Source organism: Kogia breviceps, chromosome 18 (assembly GCF_026419965.1).
Source record: "Kogia breviceps isolate mKogBre1 chromosome 18, mKogBre1 haplotype 1, whole genome shotgun sequence".
Taxonomy (NCBI): Eukaryota; Metazoa; Chordata; class Mammalia; order Artiodactyla; family Physeteridae; genus Kogia; species Kogia breviceps.
This window is the reverse complement of record NC_081327.1, coordinates 39,333,973-39,353,538: the sequence shown is the minus strand read 5'-3', so window position 1 is coordinate 39,353,538 and position 19,566 is coordinate 39,333,973. Positions and strand designations below refer to the sequence as shown.

General features: G+C 35.8%; 1 protein-coding gene across 1 annotated transcript in view; it reads left to right on the top strand.

Annotated features, from left to right (window-relative positions):
* The first annotated feature begins 1,381 nt into the window (after positions 1 to 1,381).
* The window catches only part of TERB1 (telomere repeat binding bouquet formation protein 1), a 34,402-nt gene continuing 16,217 nt past the window's right edge, over positions 1,382 to 19,566 (top strand). The window contains exons 1-9 of the mRNA XM_067018666.1: positions 1,382 to 1,412; positions 8,109 to 8,219; positions 8,407 to 8,535; positions 10,670 to 10,801; positions 11,956 to 12,016; positions 12,111 to 12,226; positions 12,330 to 12,452; positions 17,167 to 17,319; positions 18,612 to 18,743. Coding sequence (XP_066874767.1) covers positions 1,382 to 1,412; positions 8,109 to 8,219; positions 8,407 to 8,535; positions 10,670 to 10,801; positions 11,956 to 12,016; positions 12,111 to 12,226; positions 12,330 to 12,452; positions 17,167 to 17,319; positions 18,612 to 18,743 — 988 coding nt within the window. The remainder of the gene's footprint in view (positions 1,413 to 8,108; positions 8,220 to 8,406; positions 8,536 to 10,669; positions 10,802 to 11,955; positions 12,017 to 12,110; positions 12,227 to 12,329; positions 12,453 to 17,166; positions 17,320 to 18,611; positions 18,744 to 19,566) is intronic.

Below are 19,566 nucleotides of genomic sequence, written 5' to 3'. Positions count from 1 at the left end.
AAATGAAAAACAGTGAAATAAAACACCACCAGCCAAAGACAAGTGTTAATATGTTGCTCTTTTCCATCTAGTTTTATTTTATGTTTGCCTCTTCATAATTGGGGTCATACTGTAGAGAAACTTTTGAGTATTGCTCTTTTGATTACATTGCAACATAAGCTTTTTGCCATACTGTCAAACATTTCAAGTAAATGTCAATATTCTTGTAACAATATCCTATCCTGTGGATATACTGTGATGTACCTACCCATTCCTTTTTAAATGGAATATTTAGGTTAAAAAATGACAAAACTAGTAAATATTTGTATATTACTTTATAAAAGATTCTCATATTTATCATTAATTTTTTTTTTTTTTTTTTTTTTTTTGCGGTACGCGGGCCTCTCACTGTTGTGGGCTCTCCCGTTGCGGAGCACAGGCTCCGGACGCGCAGGCTCAGCGGCCATGGCTCACGGGCCCAGCCGCTCCGCGGCATATGGGATCTTCCCAGACCGGGGCATGAACCCGCGTCCCCTGCATCGGCAGGCGGACTCTCAACCACTGCGCCAACAGGGAAGCCCTATCATTAATTTTTTTGTTTGGGAATTTTCAGTTTGAGAGTTAAAATGAAAGGTAGAGAGGATAATTAACTATCTCTTTTTAACCACCCAATGCTTTAGTAAATAAGAATTTTAGAGTTCTGTGAGTCCTGATTTATTGCTCTAAGAAATTAATTGGACTCTGATGTATTTTTCTAAAAAATCAGTTTAGCATTTTAAAGAATGTGAGAGGCCATATTAGGGTTGCCAGTTATTTTTTAAATTCATCTAATGAATATAAACAGAGGTTTAAGCTTGTAAATAACCATGAGTTGTTAGAAAAAATTTTAGTATTAAGCTAAGCTTGTGAAGAGAAATGCACATCTAAAGAGTGTGTGCATATTTGTGTTTTAAACCTCTGATTCATGGAGGAGTGTCCAATCTGAAATGATGGGATAAAAATTTACAGAAAAGAAAATAAGGAAGGAGAACCAGAAGTGGAGCAGCTAGATTCAGTCAACCAATCATTCATGTGTTTGTTTAATAAAATGTGTTGAATGCCTGTAGTACTTAAGAGTGTGAGGTGCATTTATGTATGTTTTCAAATTTAATTCTTGTAACAACTCTATGAAGTTGGAAATTTATATTTTACAGATGAGAAAACTGAGCCTCAGAGAACTTAAGCATACCTAATACCACACACCTGATAAGTTTCAGATTCAATCTTTGCTCTTCTGGTTTGAGAAAACTATTCTTTTCCTACCCCTTTACATATATAATTCTGGAATTCTCAAAATTGATTTAAATTGAGAATATACCTTTATCTTATAGATAAAATATAAGGTAAAAGAATGCAGACAAGCATGGAAAGTGAGGACACGAAGAAAATACAAGGTGAGAAATTTATGGATCATATATCTGGAATTTGTTTTATAGTGTATTTGTGGGATATACTGCAGATTATCTGACAGGCTCCAGGAAATGAAAGAATTATTCAGCAATTTACATGAATATTTATTAAGCATCTACTCTGTGCCTGTCACACTGACTTCAGGAAACTGACATTCTAATGGGAGATGGCATGTTGATAATTAGAATACCATATGATAGCTGATTTAATGGAGGTATATATAAGAACAGTGGAAACCTGAGAGGACCACCATCAAATTTCAGAGCTGTCCTCAGAAAAATGGAAATTTAATTCATGGGCATAAAGAAGGTTAACCAGAGAGGAAATATTAAAATAGAAAAGGATGGGAAATAGTATTCCCTAATGGACCCCATCGCATCAGGGTTTGGCTGAGGAAGAGGACCCTCAAAAAAAGACTGAGAAAAACATTTCAGAACGGTCAGGAATGTGGTATTTTGGAAATCAGCCTTAGGAGAATGCTTTGAGAAAGATTACCCAAGAGCTTCAGTGTTAAATATCACAGATGAAGACTGAAGTATCCACTGGATTTTTCATTTAGGAGGTCTTTTGTTTTATTAATAGTAAATTTAATAGATTTCAGCCAGATTGCAGTATATTGAGGTCTGGGTGGGAAATAGTCTGGAGACAATATGAATAGCTTACTCTTCTTGAAAGCTTGTCTGAAGATATATGGCATTAACTAGAGAGAGAATGTAATGTTAAGGAGTCTTATAAGAGGTATAGAGATAAGAGTATATGTGAAGAGGGAATGGAGATTATGGAGAGGGGGAAATTGAAGAAACTGGAAAGACGGGATAATTGCTGGAGATGCTCCTCTCAGATCATTTATCACACTATGGGAATTACTTACATCCTCTTCTGTCTCTATCACCAGATTGTGAGTTCCTTGGAATCAGAATCCCTATCTGATACAGAGTGGATGCATAGTAGACATTCAATAAAGATTTGTTAAATGAATATATTTTAAAGAAGGTCATAGGCCTGTAATGGCGCCTTTTGAGTTGTATGCGAGAGAAATACAACTCAAACTAGTTCAAGAAAAAAAAGGAAACCTATCAGTTCATACAACTGGGAAACTCAGAGTTGTGAGGAAGTGTTCTCCGAAGGAACCACAAGAAGGAAGAGGGAAACATTCTGGGCAAGAAAAAAACTATAGTACAGTTGAACCTTGAAAAACATGGGTTTGAACTGTGTGGGTCCACTTATATTCAGATTTTTTTTTGATAGTACTACATGATCTGAGGTTGGTTGAATATGAGGATGTGGAACCACAAATGTGGAGGGCGGATTACAAAATTATATGTGGGTTTTCAACTGAGTGGAGGGTCGGTGCCCTTAATCCCCGTGTTGTTCATGGGCCAACTGTAGTTGTAGTCACTGCAGGATCCCAAAATGCAGGTGAATGTGTTAACCATGAACAGGATGGGAGCTGGATCCTGGTGTGATATTGTAGAGGAAGAGTTAAGAATGGGTGTGGCTGCAGATATTTTTGTAGGAATTCTGTGTTGTGGAAAGTGTTCTGGGAATTCTGTGAAGCCTAACATCTGTGTCTTTTTGACTGAGAGTTTATTATAGCATTTATAACCTGCTTTGCCCAGAGAGCAAGGCAGAGCCAGAGATAACAAATAATTAATGGCTTATTCTCTGGAATCAGCCCTAAACAACTGACGGGGGCTGACAGATAAATACTCTTCACACTTCGACTGGGATGACTCTGAGACACATGGCTCTACCCTAGCTCCCAGAGTTTCTTGGTGGGGTTGTTTGTATCTACCTTCCCTTTCTGTTTCATCTTTTCAAAAAAGTACTTGCACTCAAACTTTTGTTTCATGGTCTACTTCTGGGGGGCCTGAAATTAAAACATGAAGTGGAAGAGAAAGAGATGAGGTTTGAAGAGAGCTGAAGATTTGGAGTAGCCATTGAGGAAAATGGGAGAAACAACAGAAGGGAATTGGAGATGGAGCTGACCATGGATGGGATTGCTGAGTAGAGTTGGGGGGTGTAACCTGGAAGGCGTACCAAATATTTGCAATGGCATAACTGCTTAATTTTGTTTTTCCTTTTAGCAGTGCCCAAATTTGAGCTGAAAGAGCAGAGAAAAGAAACTGTTTTGAGTCACAATTAGGATTATAAAACATGTTTGGTAGAAGGAGAAGGGGTCAAAGGAATCCTAGCAAGATAATGGTTGAGGTCATGAATCATGGGATCTGGGATGAAGAGGGAAGGAAATGAAACCAAGTCTCTGAGAACATGAGTAAAGGAAGTGGAGATCATAGGGGTCAAGGAGTAAATGTAAGAATAAGGAAGTAAGCCAGTTGAGAGAATTAGGAGTAATATTCAGAAAATGAAATAATGGAATTGAAAATATCAGCTGTTCTGACTAATGACAAGGGTCCAGTGAATAGCCAAATTTGCATACAGTTTGAGACTTGCAAAGGAGAGAGACTGTCTTTTTCCCAGCATCCATATCAATCACCCAAAAGAACTGTGATTAGGGCCACTTCAGTCATTAGGTCAACTGCAGAGCATACCAGTAATTTAAAAAAATATATATATATGTATACCTATAAATTTATTAAGATGTAATTGATATACCATGTAATTTACTCATTTAAAATATACAGTTCACTTATTTTCATATATTCACAGTGTTGTACAACCATCACCACAATCAATTTTAGAACATTTTCATCACCCTCAAAGAAACCTGTACCCTTTAGCAGTCACCCCCTCACACACACACCCCTGTTAACCCTAGACAACCACTAATCTGTTTTATGTCTCTAAATTTGCCTATTCAGGACATTTTATATAAATGGAATCATATAATATGTGGGCCTTTTTGACTAGCTTCTTTCACTTAGCATGTTTTCAAGGATCATCCATGTTGTCTTAGTATCTTCATTCCTCTTTTTTATGGGATGATTCCATTGAATGGATGTATCATATTTTATTTGTCCATTCAAGAGTTGATGGACATTTGGGTCTCCACTGTTTGGCTATTATGAATAGTGCTGCTATGAATATCCATGTATAAGTTTTGGGGTAGACATGTTTTCATTTCTTTTGGGTATATACCCAGGAGTGGAATTGCTGAATCTATGGTAAATTTATGTTTAACCTTTTGAGTAACTGCTAGACTGTTTATCAAAGCAGCTGTATCATTTTACATTCCCACAGCAATGTATAAGGGTTCCAGTTTCTCCAAATCCTTGGTCAGAATGTTAGACTGTTTTTGATTATAGCCATCCTAGTGGATGTGAAGTGGTATCTAATTGTGGCTTTAGTTTGCACTTCCCTAAGAACTAATGATATTGAGCATCTTTTCATATACTTATTGACCATTTGTATATGTTCTTTGGAGAAATGTCTATTTAAATCCTTTGCATGCTTTTTAATTGGGTTGTCTTTTACTGTTGAGTTTGAGGAGTTCCTTATGTATTCTGAACATGAGCCCCTTATTGGATATATCTGGTTTGCAGATATTTTCTTTCAGTCTGTGAGTTGTCTTTTTACATTCTCTTTTTTTTTTGCTGTACGCGGGCTTCTCACTGCTGTGGCCTCTCCCGTTGTGGAGCACAGGCTCCGGACGTGCAGGCCCAGTGGCCATGGCTCACGGGCCCAGCCGCTCCGCGGCACGTGGGATCCTCCCGGACCGGGGCACGAACCTGCGTCCCCTGCATCGGCAGGCGGACTCTCAACCACTGCGCCACCAAGGAAGAAGCCCCTTTTACATTCTTAATGATACCTTTTGAAGCTCAGAAATTTTCAAGATTTAAGTCCAATTTATTGAATTTTCTTTTATTGCTTGTGGTTTTGGTATTGTAAACACTTCAGTTTTTGTTTGCTTGTTTATTTTCTTCAGGAATTATTGAAGGAGCTAGCTTGCATAGCCTGGAGAAGATAAAAACCCAGTTGTAGATATCAGTAGGTGCTTTGCCTGGGAAGGGAGGGATTATGATAGGAAATATTAAAGTATGAAAAAGAAGTACAGAAGGAATTAAAAGTACATAAAAAGTTTCTGTGCCTAGAATTGAAAATCACCATGCCCCATCAAAAATCCTCTTTGGCATGTTATTGATGATGAATGGCTTATTGATATCTATACAGTTGCACTAACCTTATGGTTTCTATTAATGTAGAACATGGTCAATAAAAGTTTGCAGTTACTCCAAGACAACTCAGTGATAACCTTTGTACTATGATATTTTACTAACAAATTGAGTCATGAATTATTTCATTGAACCAAATTGTCAGTTGAATTTCTATCAAGAGGAAGACTAATTGATTCACAATAGATCTTAGTTGGTTTTTTTTAGTGTGCTTCTCTATATATTTTTCCTCCCTTCATCCTATATCTTTGAAAACTTTAAATATTAATTCAAGCATTATGTCAAAATCTATGTACAATTTTATTTAAATCCTTAAAACCAAGAGAAGAAATTGTTTAAAGGCTATTGTAAATAATTTTATAGGAAAATGATTGTCTATTGTTTCCTTTTAGTTGTAAATAAATATTTAAACTTTGTATTTTGATAAATTTTAACATGTGTATATACCCAGCATTGTGTAAACATCAGCACAATCAGTATAGTGAACATAGCCTCATGTCCCTTTGTAATACCTCCCTTCTGTCCCTTCCTGGACCTCCTTTCCCCAAGCAACCACTGATGTGCCTTCCATTACTGTAGACTAGTTTGTGTTTTTTCAATATATGGAATTGTACAGTATACTATCGTATACTCTTTTTTTTTTTTTTTTTTTTTTTTTTGTGGTATGCGGGCCTCACTGTTGTGGCCTCTCCCGTTGTGGAGCACAGGCTCCAGACACTCAGGCTCAGCGGCCATGGCTCACGGGCCCAGCCGCTCCGCGGCATGTGGGATCTTCCCAGACCGGGGCATGAACCCGTGTCCCCTGCATCGGCAGGCGGACTCTCAACCACTGCGCCACCAGGGAAGCCCCCGTATACTCTTTTTTGTGTGCAGTTTATTTCACTCAGCATAAGTATTTTGAGATTTATCCATATGGTTGTATGTGTGAATAGTTAATTCCTTTTTATCGCTAAATAGTATTCCATTGTATGGTTATACCACAACTTCTTTATCCATTCATCTGCTGATGGACATTTCAGTTGTTTACAATTTTTGGTTATTACATATAATGTCACCATGAACATCTGTGTACAAGTCTTTGTATGTACATATATCTCCTTTTACTTTGAGTAAGTACTTAGGAGGAGAATGACTGCATCACATTTTAGGTGTGTGTTTAACAATTTATGAAACTGCTAAACTTTCAAAGTGGTTGTACTATTTTATGTGTCCACCAGCAGTATATGAGAGTTATAGTTCCTTTGTATCCTTGTCAAAATATGTTGTGGTCAGTCTTTTAAATTTTAGTCATTCTAGTGGGCATGTAATAATGTCTCCTTATGGTTTTAATTTTCATTTTCCTAATGATTAATGATGTTGAGCAGCTTTTCATTTGCTTATTTGCTATCTGTGTATCTTTTTTGTCTGTTCAAATCTTTTGCTCATTGTTGTATTGGGTGGTTTGCTCTCGTTATTGAGTTTTGAAAGGCCTATATGTTTTCTGGATATGTTTTTTTATCAGATATGTGCTTTACAAGTATTTTCTCCATTTGTGGCTTATCTTCACTTCAGAAAACACTATTTTTATTTTAAAGGTATTTTTAAAATTTATTTATCGTGTTTATTTTTGGCTGCGTTGGGTCTTTGTTGCTGTGCATGGGCTTTCTCTAGTTGCAGCGAGTGGGGGCTACACTTTGTTGTGGTGTGTGGGCTTCTCATTGCAGTGGCTTCTCTTGTTGCAGAGCATGGGCTCTAGGCGCCCAGGCTTCAGGAATTGTGGCTTGCAGGCTCTGGAGAGCAGGCTCAGTAGTTGTGGCACACGGGCTTCGTTGCTTCGTGGCATGTGGGATCTTCCTGAGCCAGGGATGGAACCCGTGTCCCCTGCATTGGCAGGCGGATTCCTAACCACTGTGCCACCAGGGAGGCCCCTAATATGGTGTATTTTCATTTTCATTCAGTTCATTCTAAATGGCAGATATTTAAACCAATGTGGCTTTAATTAAAGAGAATAATATTTGGATTTTCTTTTCCTATTTTTCATGGAAAGGGAAAATCAAATAATTATAAGAAGTTCATTTCAAGTTATATTATCTAAGGAACATCTTTCTTTTACATATCTTTATTGCTTGTTAGATTTTTTTAAATTTTTATTTATTTATTTATTTTTGGCTATGTTGGGTCTTCGTTTCTGTGCATGGGCTTTCTTTGGTTGCGGAGAGCAGGGGCCGCAGTGCGCGGGCCTCTCACTGTCCTCTCACTGTCGCGGCCTCTCTTGTTGCGGAGCACAAGCTCCAGACGCACAGGCTCAGTGGTTGTGGCTCACGGGCCTAGCTGCTCCGTGGCATGTGTGATCTTCCCAGAACAGGGCTCGAACCCGTGTCCCCTGCATTGGCAGGCAGATTCTCAACCACTGCGCCACCAGGGAAGCCCCTGCTTCGTAGATTTTAAAAAGTAATACATATTATTTAAAAAGCAAATACAAAGATATGTATTTAGAGGGTGAAATTTAAATGATTAGATTTTGAAAGGAAATGTTTGGTTTAAAATAATGAAATTTTTGTTCTTTAGAAATGAAGACTGACCTGAACTTATTATTGGAGTGTCTGAAGTATCAAATGGACAATGCTTTTTCGCAAAAGGAAGCTCTGGTCACTATTCATTCAATTTGCCAACAAAACAGTAAGACGTGATAGTGAATTTTTATTTGTGATTCTAGTTGTTTAGTATTGTGATATATGAAATATGCATAGTTCTTTCTCTTCTACTCAGGTACTTTACATATTATGTTACTAGTTTCATGTGATTTATTGTCCTTAAAATAATAATTATAATAAATATTCTTTTTTGTTTTGTCTGCACACTACAGGTAATGCAGGTCTTTATTTTCGGGAAATTGGTGGTTTGATATTTGTAAAAAATCTTGCAAAGTCAAGTGAACATAGTATGGTAAAAGAAGCAGCATTATATACATTAGGAGCTGTTGCAGAACAAAATGGTAAAATATGAAAACTTTACTTCACTATCCTTTAATCATTGTGTTATACTTTAATAAACTATTAAAAAATAATTTTAGAATTGTTTCTTTTTTACATGTCTGGATAGTTTTATCCAGGTATTTTATTTAAATGAATGCATACGAAATATTTTATTTATCTTAACTAGTGAGGGAAAGAGTAAAATGTTACAACTGTTTCAAAAATAATGGCAGGGCCTTCCCTGGTGGCACAGTGGTTGGGAGTCCACCTGCTGATTCAGAGGACGCGGGTTCGTGCCCTGGTCCAGGAGGATCGCACATGCCGCGGAGCGGCTGGGCCCGTGAGCCGTGGTCACTGGGCCTGCGCGTCCGGAGCCTGTGCTCCGCAGCGGGAGAGGCCACAACAGTGAGAGCCCCGCGTACTGAAAAAAAAAAAAAAAAAGTAATAGCAAAAAACAATACTGTAGGCATTTGGGAAAGCTGAAATTTAGGAATAGGCACAGAACTGGTCAGTGTCTGCAGGTCAAAAATCAATTATGTTCTACCGGTCGAAATGTTTTCCATTTCTGTGGACAAGAATAACTTGCATTAATATCAGTTTTCTACAATTTACAGAGTTATAAAATAGCCCAAAGACAGTAAAAGACACAAATAATCTAGAAGAGTGTGCTAGACAGGACATTCAGTAATTGTTATCATCCATTTCAAAATCTTTCACAATTTTTCTTGCCATTAGTTGGAAACATTTTCTTTACTTTGTCTTTTACTCTGCTTATCTTTTTTTTCCATATGAATGTTTTTTATTTTTATAAAAATAAAATTCATCATTTTTTCTCTTTTTTGCTTTTGGATTTTTAATCATAGGAAATTTTTCCATACTCCCAGATTATAGGGGAATCCACCCATGTTTTCTTTTGGTACTTGTGTGATTTTATTTTTTAGTTATACATGTTTTATTCTTTTTGAATTTTCCTGGGATATGATGTGATGAATGGTTCCAGTTTTATCTTTTATTTTAATATGGGAATCCAGCTATCCCAACGCTTTTTATTAAAAGTAGATCTTTTTCACATTGATTTGAGATGCTACCATTATCACTTAATGAGTCTATTTCTAGTTTTTCTATTCTGTTCATTACCTATATATCCAGGTACTTGAATCAAAATATGAAGATAACTTACAGCCATCTTATATGTGGATAAATATGCTTTCTGTATGGCTGACAAAAACATTTTTCTGTAGCATACCTGAAATGAGGTTAAATCTAAACTATCAGTTTGTCAAATAACTTTATATTCTTATATTTTCAACTGTTAAATATTTCTTCACCACTTGTTGAGAACCAAGCTGTGTGCTAGGCATTGGGGATAAATAAGACATTGCCTTTGCCTTTGAGAGTGTCTAAAAGCTGTTCCAGACACTGGATATATGTGTTCAAATTATTTTTAAAAAATTCTGCTTATTGCATGATTATCACCAAGAAACCTCTCTTGTCGTATAGGTATCATTTTTGTCTTTGGGAAAGATATTTTTATATCTAGAAAAGTCTTTAAAAATGCCACAATGGGCTTCCCTGGTGGCGCAGTGGTTGGGAGTCCGCCTGCGGATGCGGGGGGCGCGGGTTCGTGCCCCGGTCCGGGAGGATCCCGCGTGCCGCGGAGCGGCTGGTCCCGTGAGCCGTGGCCGCTGAGCCTGTGCGTCCGGGGCCTGTGCTCCGCGACGGGAGAGGCCGCGGCGGTGAGAGGCCCGCGTACCACCAAAAAAAAAAAAAAAAAAAAAAATGCCACAAGTATAATTTGTCCCTTTTTTCTAAAGCAGGTTTCTGAATTTTCTTTGGCTATGTTTTGTTACTTATCCTCAATTTTTTTATCATGTTTTATTTTAAATTTTTGTTCAGTTAGGCTTTTATTGGAAAGTCTATGAGATTGTAATACATGTTTTAGAACCTAGATCAAGTACTTCTGCTTAAAATATTGCTTCTTTGGTCTGTTAATTGAGTAAGCACATAAGTTTGTCAGAATTTGTTGTATGACTAATGTCGATGAAATGAGATCTGGTTGAGAGAATCGTCCATATGGCAATTTTTTATTTTGTTCAGCATATTTTAAAACTTGTGCTAATGTATAGAAATTAAAATTATATTTTCATATTTCAGTTTACTGTCAGCAGACTTTGTGCACTTCAGAATTGTTTGAAGACCTAACTTGGTTCTTATCTAACAATGATTCAAACACAAATTTGAAAAGAATGTCTGTCTATGTTATTTTGGTTCTAGTTTCAAATAATAGTAAGTACATTCTCTTATGTTATGGAAATATTTTAAAAAATAATAAATTGGAACAGTCATTATTAGTCCTTTTATTCTAGTCTTTATGTCAGTACCTTTTTAAATCTTACTAACTTCTGAGAACTACGGCTTTAAAGAAAAGAGAATTAATAGTATGCATTTAATCGTTTGATATTTATTAATTTAGTATTTAAAAAAATACTAAAGTCATTTGCATTATTTAATTAACATTGAAAAGAAACAACTTTAAAAGCAAAAGAGAAGCATTTAATGAATTAGTTTTGTTGATTTTCCACTGAATTGGCCATTTAATTATCATTGAATTTAAGGTCATTTTATCAGTCAGCAATGGCGTTAAATTTCATGTAGCTCTTGGCTAAAGTTTTACTTTGTTTTTGTTGTTGTTTTAGTTTTAATTTTGGAACAATCTTAGATTTACAGAAAATTTGCAAGGGTAGTGTATAGAGCGTTCCTATATACCTATTGCCCAGGCTAAGGTTATTTTTTTAACATTGCTTATTTAAATCTTCAAATTGTTAGAAATTTTGTATGCATTTTATTTTGTTTATTTATTTATTTATTTATTTATTTTGTGGTACACGGGCCTCTCACTGTTGTGGCCTCTCCCGTTGCAGAGCATAGGCTCTGGACGCGCAGGCTCAGTAGTCATGGCTCACGGGCCCAGCTGCTCCACGGTATGTGGGATCTTCCTGGACCGGGGCACGAACCCGTGTCCCCTGCACTGGCAGGCGGATTCTCAACCACTGCGCCACCAGTGAAGCCCTATACGCATTTTAAATGCTTCTAGATTTTATTTTTTCTATTTTTATGTTTTGAATTAATTTTTTTTCTATTTTGGAGGATATTTTGGTATTGTAACACAGAACCATGCAAAATAAGTGTTTTGCAATTTTTAGAGGAAATTTGAATACTATCATTCTCTAAGCGTAAGTAATGTATTTTCTGTAATAATCTTGATTACAGATTTTTACCTACTATAATTCTGTATTGTACTTTATAATACTTTAAAGTGACTGAAAGTTATTTATTAAAAATACCACTTAAAAATACTACTTAAATCTTGTTTTCCATTTCTACAAAATTATTTTCTAAACAGAAGTCATATTCATGTAATATATGGCTGTTTTTTTAAGGGACTGGACAGACGCTTGTGAGAGAAACAGGTTGTATTTCAGTTCTATCACAGTTGTTCAAGTAAGTAAATATACATTTCTTGTTATTAATTATTCATTTCTTAAGACCTTAACACATTTGTATTAATTACTTCCTTTTCTATTTAACCTAATAGGACAGTTCTTTCAAAATATGAGTTGAATTTGTCAGATGAAAATGTTTTCCAGAGTTATCAGTTGTGGTCTTCAGTGTGTAGTACTCTGTGTGTCTGTGTCAACAATCCTCAAAATGGTAATTATCTCAAATATTTACATATAAAAATAAAGATAAAAACAAATAAAAAACTGATATTTTCCAAGCATATTAAAATATGATTGCCTTTTTCTCCTTTCAGATGAAAATCAAATGCTTTGCTCTTCACTTTTTCCACATGCTAATGACTGGCTAATAAATTGCATGAAACCTGAGATAATTCGCCCTATTTGCTCATTCATTGGACTCACGGTTGCAAATAACAGTAAGTATTCATTATTCTCTAGGTTATACTTGAAAAAACATATTTTTAAAGCATAACAAAAACCTATTGAATTAATGAATTCCAGTAAGTTGTGTCATTTTGGATCCATTTTTACTATTGTATAAGTTTAAGTCTTATACATAGAAAATCTTAAAAATAGATATTGTTAAGAAGATATGGGAAGATGGTGCTGGCAGCATAGTTTTGAATCTTCCCATATATCCTCATAAAACAGAACATCTAGACAGCAAAACTGTAAAAACCCACAGAGAGTGTTCTCTGACCACAAAGAATTAAATTAGAAATTAATAAATGTAAAACATCTAGAAAAGTCCCTAATATCTAGAAATTAAGCAACACAGTACTAAAAAAACCCACATCAAAATAAAAATACAAACCTATGAATCACAAAATAAATCATAAAGGAAATTAGAAATGTTTTTAACTTAATGGTAATGAAAACACAAAATTAAACAGTGGGATGCTGCAAAATCAGTGTTTAGATGGAAATTTATAGCAATAAGGCTTACATAGGAAAGAAGGAAGGTCTCAAATCAATTATATTAGTTTCCACCTAAGAAACTAGAAAACAGAGCAAATTAAACTCAAAGTAAGTATAACAAAGGAAATAACAAAGAGAAGATTAGCAATCAATAAAATAGAAAAAGAACAGAGTAGAGAAATCAATTAAACCAAAAGCTAGTTCTTTGAAAAGATCACTAAAATGGATCCTTTATCCAGACTAACCATGAAATAGAAGGCCCAAATTATAAGGAATGAGAGATGACATCACTATATCTTAACAGATATTAACAGGATAACAAAGGAATAGTAGAAACAACTTTATGCCATTAAATTTGATAACTTAAATGAACTGGACAAATTCTTTGAAAGATACAAACTACAAAAGCTCACTCAAGAAGAAATAGATAACCTGAATATTCCTATATCTAATAGTGAAATTGAATTTGTAGTTTAAAACCTTAACACAGAGGAAATTCCAGGTCATAAAGGCTTTACTGGGGCTTCCCTGGTGGCACAGTGGTTAAGAATCCGCCTGCCATTGCAGGGGACATGGGTTCGAGGCCTGGTCTGGGAAGATCCCACATGCCTCAAAGCAACTAAGCCCGTGTGCCACAACTACTGAAGCCTGTGCTCTAGAGCCCACGAGCCACAACTAAGAGCCTGCAAGCCACAGCTATGAGCCCGCATGCCACAACTACTGAAGCTCACGTGCCTAGAACTTTTGCTCCACAACAAGAGAAGCCACCACAATGAGAAGCCCACGCACTGCAACAAAGAGTAGCCCCCACTCGCCACAACTAGAGAAAGCCTGCACGCAGCAACGAAGACCAAACGCAGCCAAAAATAAATAAAAGAAAAGAAAAGAAAAAAGAAAAAAGCCTTCACTGGTGCATTCTACCAAACATTTAAGGAAAAAAATTCTACATAAATTATTCCAGGAAATACAGGTAGAAGAAACATTTCCCAACAAACTTTTAAGGACAGCATTATTTCCATACTAAAACTTGAAAAAGACATTACAAGAAAACTATAGGCCAATATCCTTTATGATCATAGATGCAAACATCCGTAACAAAATATTAACAAATCAATCCAGCAATATATAGAAAGGATAATATATTCTGACCAAGTGGCATTTGCTTTAGGCATGCAAGATTGGTTTAACATTAGGAAATTCACCATATACATAGACTAGAAAAGAAAAACTATATGATCTCCAAAGATGCAGGAAAAGCTTTTCACATAATTCAACATATATTCATGACAAAAGATTTTGGTAAGCCAGGAATAGAAGGGAACTTCCTCAATGTGATGAAGGGCTTCTACAAAGTACTACAGCTAACATACTTAAATGGTGAAAGACTTAATGCTTTCCCCCTAAGATTGGAAAAAAGACAAGGATGGCCATTCTCATTATTTGACTGGACATCCAAGTCAGTGCAGTAAGGCAAGAAAATGAAAAAAAGGCATAGAGATTGAAAAGGAAGAAGAAAATATAGTATTTATTCATAGATGACGTGATTGTCCGAAGAATCTACAAAAAGCTACAGAACTAATAAGTGATTTTAGCAAGGTTGCAGGATACAAGGTCATATACAGAAATACTAGCAACACTTGGGAACTTAAAGTAACTGTCATTTACAATAATATAAAAAACCCAAAATACTTAGGGATACATTTAATGACTTTATCTGCAATGTCTATATGCTGAAAACTATAAAACATTGCTGAGATAAAGAAAACTTTAAATTAATGGGAGACATACCATATTCATGGATTGTAAGATTCAATATTGTCATAATGTCACTTCTCAAATTCATCTCTAGATTCATGGCACTCCCCATCAAAATCTCAACAGGCTTTTCTGCAGAAATTGACAAGCTGATTCTAAAATTTACATGGAAATGCAAAGAGCCTAGCATAGTCAAAATTATTTTGAAAAAGGACAAAATTGTAGGGTTTATATTACCTGATTTCAATACTTACTATACAGTAATCAAGAGTGTAGCATTGGTGTAAGTGTAGACATAGACCAATGGAAAAAGTAGAGAACCTAGAAATAGACATATATATATGATTGATTTTCTACGAATGTGGATTTTCTATAAAGGTGCCACAGTGACTCTGTGTTGGAAAAGGTAGAAACAAATGTTGCTGGAAAAAGTATTTATCTATCTGTGAAATATGAAGCTCAACCCTTACCTTACACAGTATACACAAATTAACTTGAAATGATCCCTACACCTCAATGTAAGAACTAAAACTATAAAACATCTAGACAAAAACATAGGAGCAAATCTTTATAATTTGGGAATAGACAGAGATTTCTTAGGACACAAAAAGCATGAGCCACTAAAGAAAAGATTATAAATTGGACTGCACTGAAATTAAAATCTTTTACTCTTCAAAAGATCCTGTTAAGGTGAAAAGGCAAGCCATAGACGGGGAGAAAATATTTGTGAAATGTACATCTGATAAAGAACTTGTACCCAGGAAAACCCCAAGGAGATAGCCCTATACACCCACTAGCATGGCTAAAAGTAGAAAGGCTAATGATATTAAATATTGATGAGGATGTGGAACAACTAGAACCGTCTCACATGTTGCTGGTGTGTATCTATATTCAGATGTTTAAAGCAAATAGTCATGTTTCACATGCAAAGGAACATATCTCTAATTTCAAAAATTGAAATCTATTTCCATGATGCTTTGACATTTCCCCTTTCTTTAAGTACCAACTTAGATGAGTAATACTGCTGTGTCCTACTTGTAGGATCTTATTACTCTCAGCAAACTGACATGAAATAGATTAGAGGTAATTTGAAATATTCAGTGTACTGGTATAGACTAGGATGTTCTTCTGCTTATAAGCCTGAATTTTCATTACATAGGCTATAACTGAAAATCTTTGTGGTAACATAGTGCCCAATTTCATCTAAGAATTTTAAGATACTTCCTTTTTTTTTTTTTTTTTTTTTTTTTTGTGTGTGTGTGTGTGTGTGTGTGTGTGTGTTACGCGGGCCTCTCACTGCTGTGACCTCTCCCACTGCGGAGCACAGGCTCCAGACGCGCAGGCTCAGTGGCCATGGCCCATGGGCCCAACCGCTCCGCGGCATGTGGGATCCTCCCGGACCGGGGCACGAACCCGTGTCCCCTGCATCGGCAGGCGGACTCCCAACCACTGCGCCACCAGGGAAGCCCCAAGAAACTTCCTTTTTTAAAGATGTTTTTAATGAAAATACTTTGTAGTAAAGAAGCCTATTTTGGAGTCTCCATAATATTGAAAATGTTTGCTTATCCTTAAATAACATTTCCTAACAGTTCTGTTCCAATGTAGAAATTTTTGAACGTGATTTTTTTAGATTAAGATTTTTGTGTTTTATTGAACAATACAAAAAGTAATTTTTGTGTTTAAATCATCCTGGCTCAATTTGTGGTACTAGGGTAGACTGGGAAGAAGGTTTGTGACAGAATTATAATCACTAGCCCATATATCCATTTGCCCATTGCTGGGATAGGGGCTGTTGAATGCACAGACCTGTGGGGTACTTTCCCATCAGAATCACCTCCTACAGGGGAACAAAAGACTAAAGACTTAAAAAATGTATCTGTCATCCAATCTTTGCTTGGAATAGTTGTTATGACTCTCAACAATATGTTATACTTTTATGCTCCAAGAAGTAAAAGAATTAGGCTTAAATAAGATGGATGAAATATGTGGTTTTTTTGAAACAGTTAATTTACTTTGCCCTTTGTTGTCAGATTTGAGTAATGAGTTATGTTGGAATTCAGAAAATAGCTTGCTAATTGTAATACCAAGCTAAATGAATGAATCTATTCTTTATAGCTCTCGAAGGACTTGAATTTAATAATGTCATTCTATGCAAAAAATTCTTGCATACTAGTTCTTTCTACATGAAACAAGATATCTAACATACAAGAAAGAAGTACTGTACTATACATGTAGTTGTACTATGTCAAAGTGAGTTTCTTATGTAAGTAAATAAAATCAATCTTGTGATTAGGTATATGCACAGGTAAAGATTAGATTTTTCATTTTTTAATTTTGGGATTTTTAGCAAGTATTTTTAAAAGTCAAGTTAATGTTAAATTTAGTGCAAATTAATTTAATGAAACCATATACTTGTCTTGTTTGAAGTATAATAGTTCTGCTACTTTATTCCTTAAGCATACGTGCAGAAATACTTTATATCTGTGGGTGGACTGGATGTATTGTCTCAAGTTCTTGTGCAGTTGGAATCTGATTCACACAAGACTCTTTCCAGTGCTAAGCTTGCAGTGGTGGTGACAAAGACAGTGGATGCATGTATTGCTGATAATCGTGAGTGAAAATGCTTAGTAATTTTTCTGCAATTGCATTTTGCTTCAATTCAGCATGGTGAATGTTGAAATGATAGATTGAACACTAACATGGATTAAACTTCCAGTTTCTCATAAGTGGGAGAGAAACTTAGAAATTATCTAGTCCAACTCCTTATTTTCTCATGGAGGGTATTACTTCCCTAAGAATTCAAATCTAGGTCTTCTGACTTCAGGTTTGATGATAGAATCAAGATAAGAGTCTGTCAGTCCTAAACCTTTGTTTCACTTAAAAAGCTGCATTAAATGAAAAAGTTAAGATGAGAAATCAAGGGACATTTTGGAGACATAGGGAATGGAAATCCCAATTTATAGATTTTAAAAAGTGAGATAAAGAATTAAGGTATGCCCGTATCTGATAAGCGTGAGATAGACTTACCCTACTGTAACCAGTGAGTAACAGAACCAGACTTGAACTCATGGCTGCTTCTCACATGTACAGATACTGAGGAATGATAGTCTATAAATCTCTGTAATAAGCAACTCTCGACATTCACAAATAACTGAAAAAAATAGATCATTTTAAAAAAATCAGTTATTTAGGGCCTGCTATGTGCTGGGCTCTATGTGAGTTCTAGAGATACAAAAATTATTAAGATGTAGTCTGCTGACGAATTCACAACCTTTTTGTTGCTGTCAGTAGTTAGACTCTGAACTCTGTTAAAAATAAAAAAAACCCACACATACACACGAAGAACAAAACAGTGAGAAGTGTAGCTTAAATTGGTGGACTTCTTGAATTTTTCACATCTCAGTATAGCTTCAGGTATGCTTCACTGCATCATTAATATCAGTAGAACCGTGGCCAGTTAATAGTGTATTTCAATGACAGGCAGGAATCGATTTCATAGGAAGGTTTTTACTGTCAATCTAGATAAGATGAATGTAAGGTGAGAGTAAGTAGCTTTTAGGAAGGTAGAATTATTACTTCATATTCACAACATTATGCAGGACAACTTAGAAGGAAGCATTCTTCAAAAAACTTGCTTTAGTATAATGTCTTTAGTATGGGAAGAGGAATTAATGAGGGCTATATAAGCCACCATTTTATTACAATGAATTTGTTTATAGTCACACATATATATACATATATATTAAATGTTATATGAGATGTGAATTTTAGATATTATATAGATACATAATGTCATTCTCCCAGGATAAGATCTGAAAAATAGTATAATGTAATATCTGGAAAATGCTATATGTATAGTTATATGTTTTAAGTTTGTACTTGTTCTTTTTTTCCTTTTTTAGCTACTTTTGGGGTAGTACTATCCAAGTACCACATTGTTTCAAAACTTCTGGCATTACTGCTTCATGAAAATCTGGATTCAGGAGAAAAATTTAGTATCATACTTACTGTTGGTCATTGTACAGAGGATTGTGGTAAGTATTGGATTTATTTAGTGTGTTTATTGAAACGGTGGAGTGGAAATACACAATTCCTCCCCACCCACCCAGCTTAAAAGTATTGCCTTTCTCCTAGTCCCCAAACCAGTCATTTTGCTCCTCATCTTTCTTCAGGCATGGTATTCAGTCAGTCCCTAAGACCTGTGGCTCTACTTCTGTTTACCCCTCCTTGTCCCCTTCTGCTTGATTCCAGTGCTATTTTCCCCGTTTAAGCCCTCAGCCCCTCAACATCTTTCACCAATGTTATTGCAAAAGATTCCTCCCTGTGTCCTCTTCCTTCTATCTCCATTTTTCAATCCAGTCTTCACACTGCTGCACAGGTACGATTCTGTTCTTCCTTGTTGAAAACCTTAGAAAGTTTTATCTTTCTTTCTCTAGTTGTCATTCTCTCCTCTCTCTCTTTTTTCCCTTCCCCTTCCATTTTCTCCTTCTCTCCACTTTCCTGCCATTCTTCCTCTTTCCACTCTCCTCCTTTCCAACCCTCTTCACTTTCCTCTTTCCTTTCTCTCTTCCTCCAATCTCCTCTCTCTCCTCCTCCCACTTTTCCACTTCCCTCTTTTTATTCTCTCTTGCTTCTTCTGCTCTCTCTTCCCTCATTTTCCATTCTCTCCATTCGTTTATTTCTCTATACTTTCTCTTCACTTTTGTATAATTTAGGATTCACTATACCTTTAACATTTTTAATTTAATTTTTATTTTTTTATTGAGGTATAATTGACAACAAAACCTTTCTTTAAACCAAGTGAGGGCAGTTTGTTTACTCTTATGAGGTGTGACACTGCTCTGTGGCTGTGTTTCA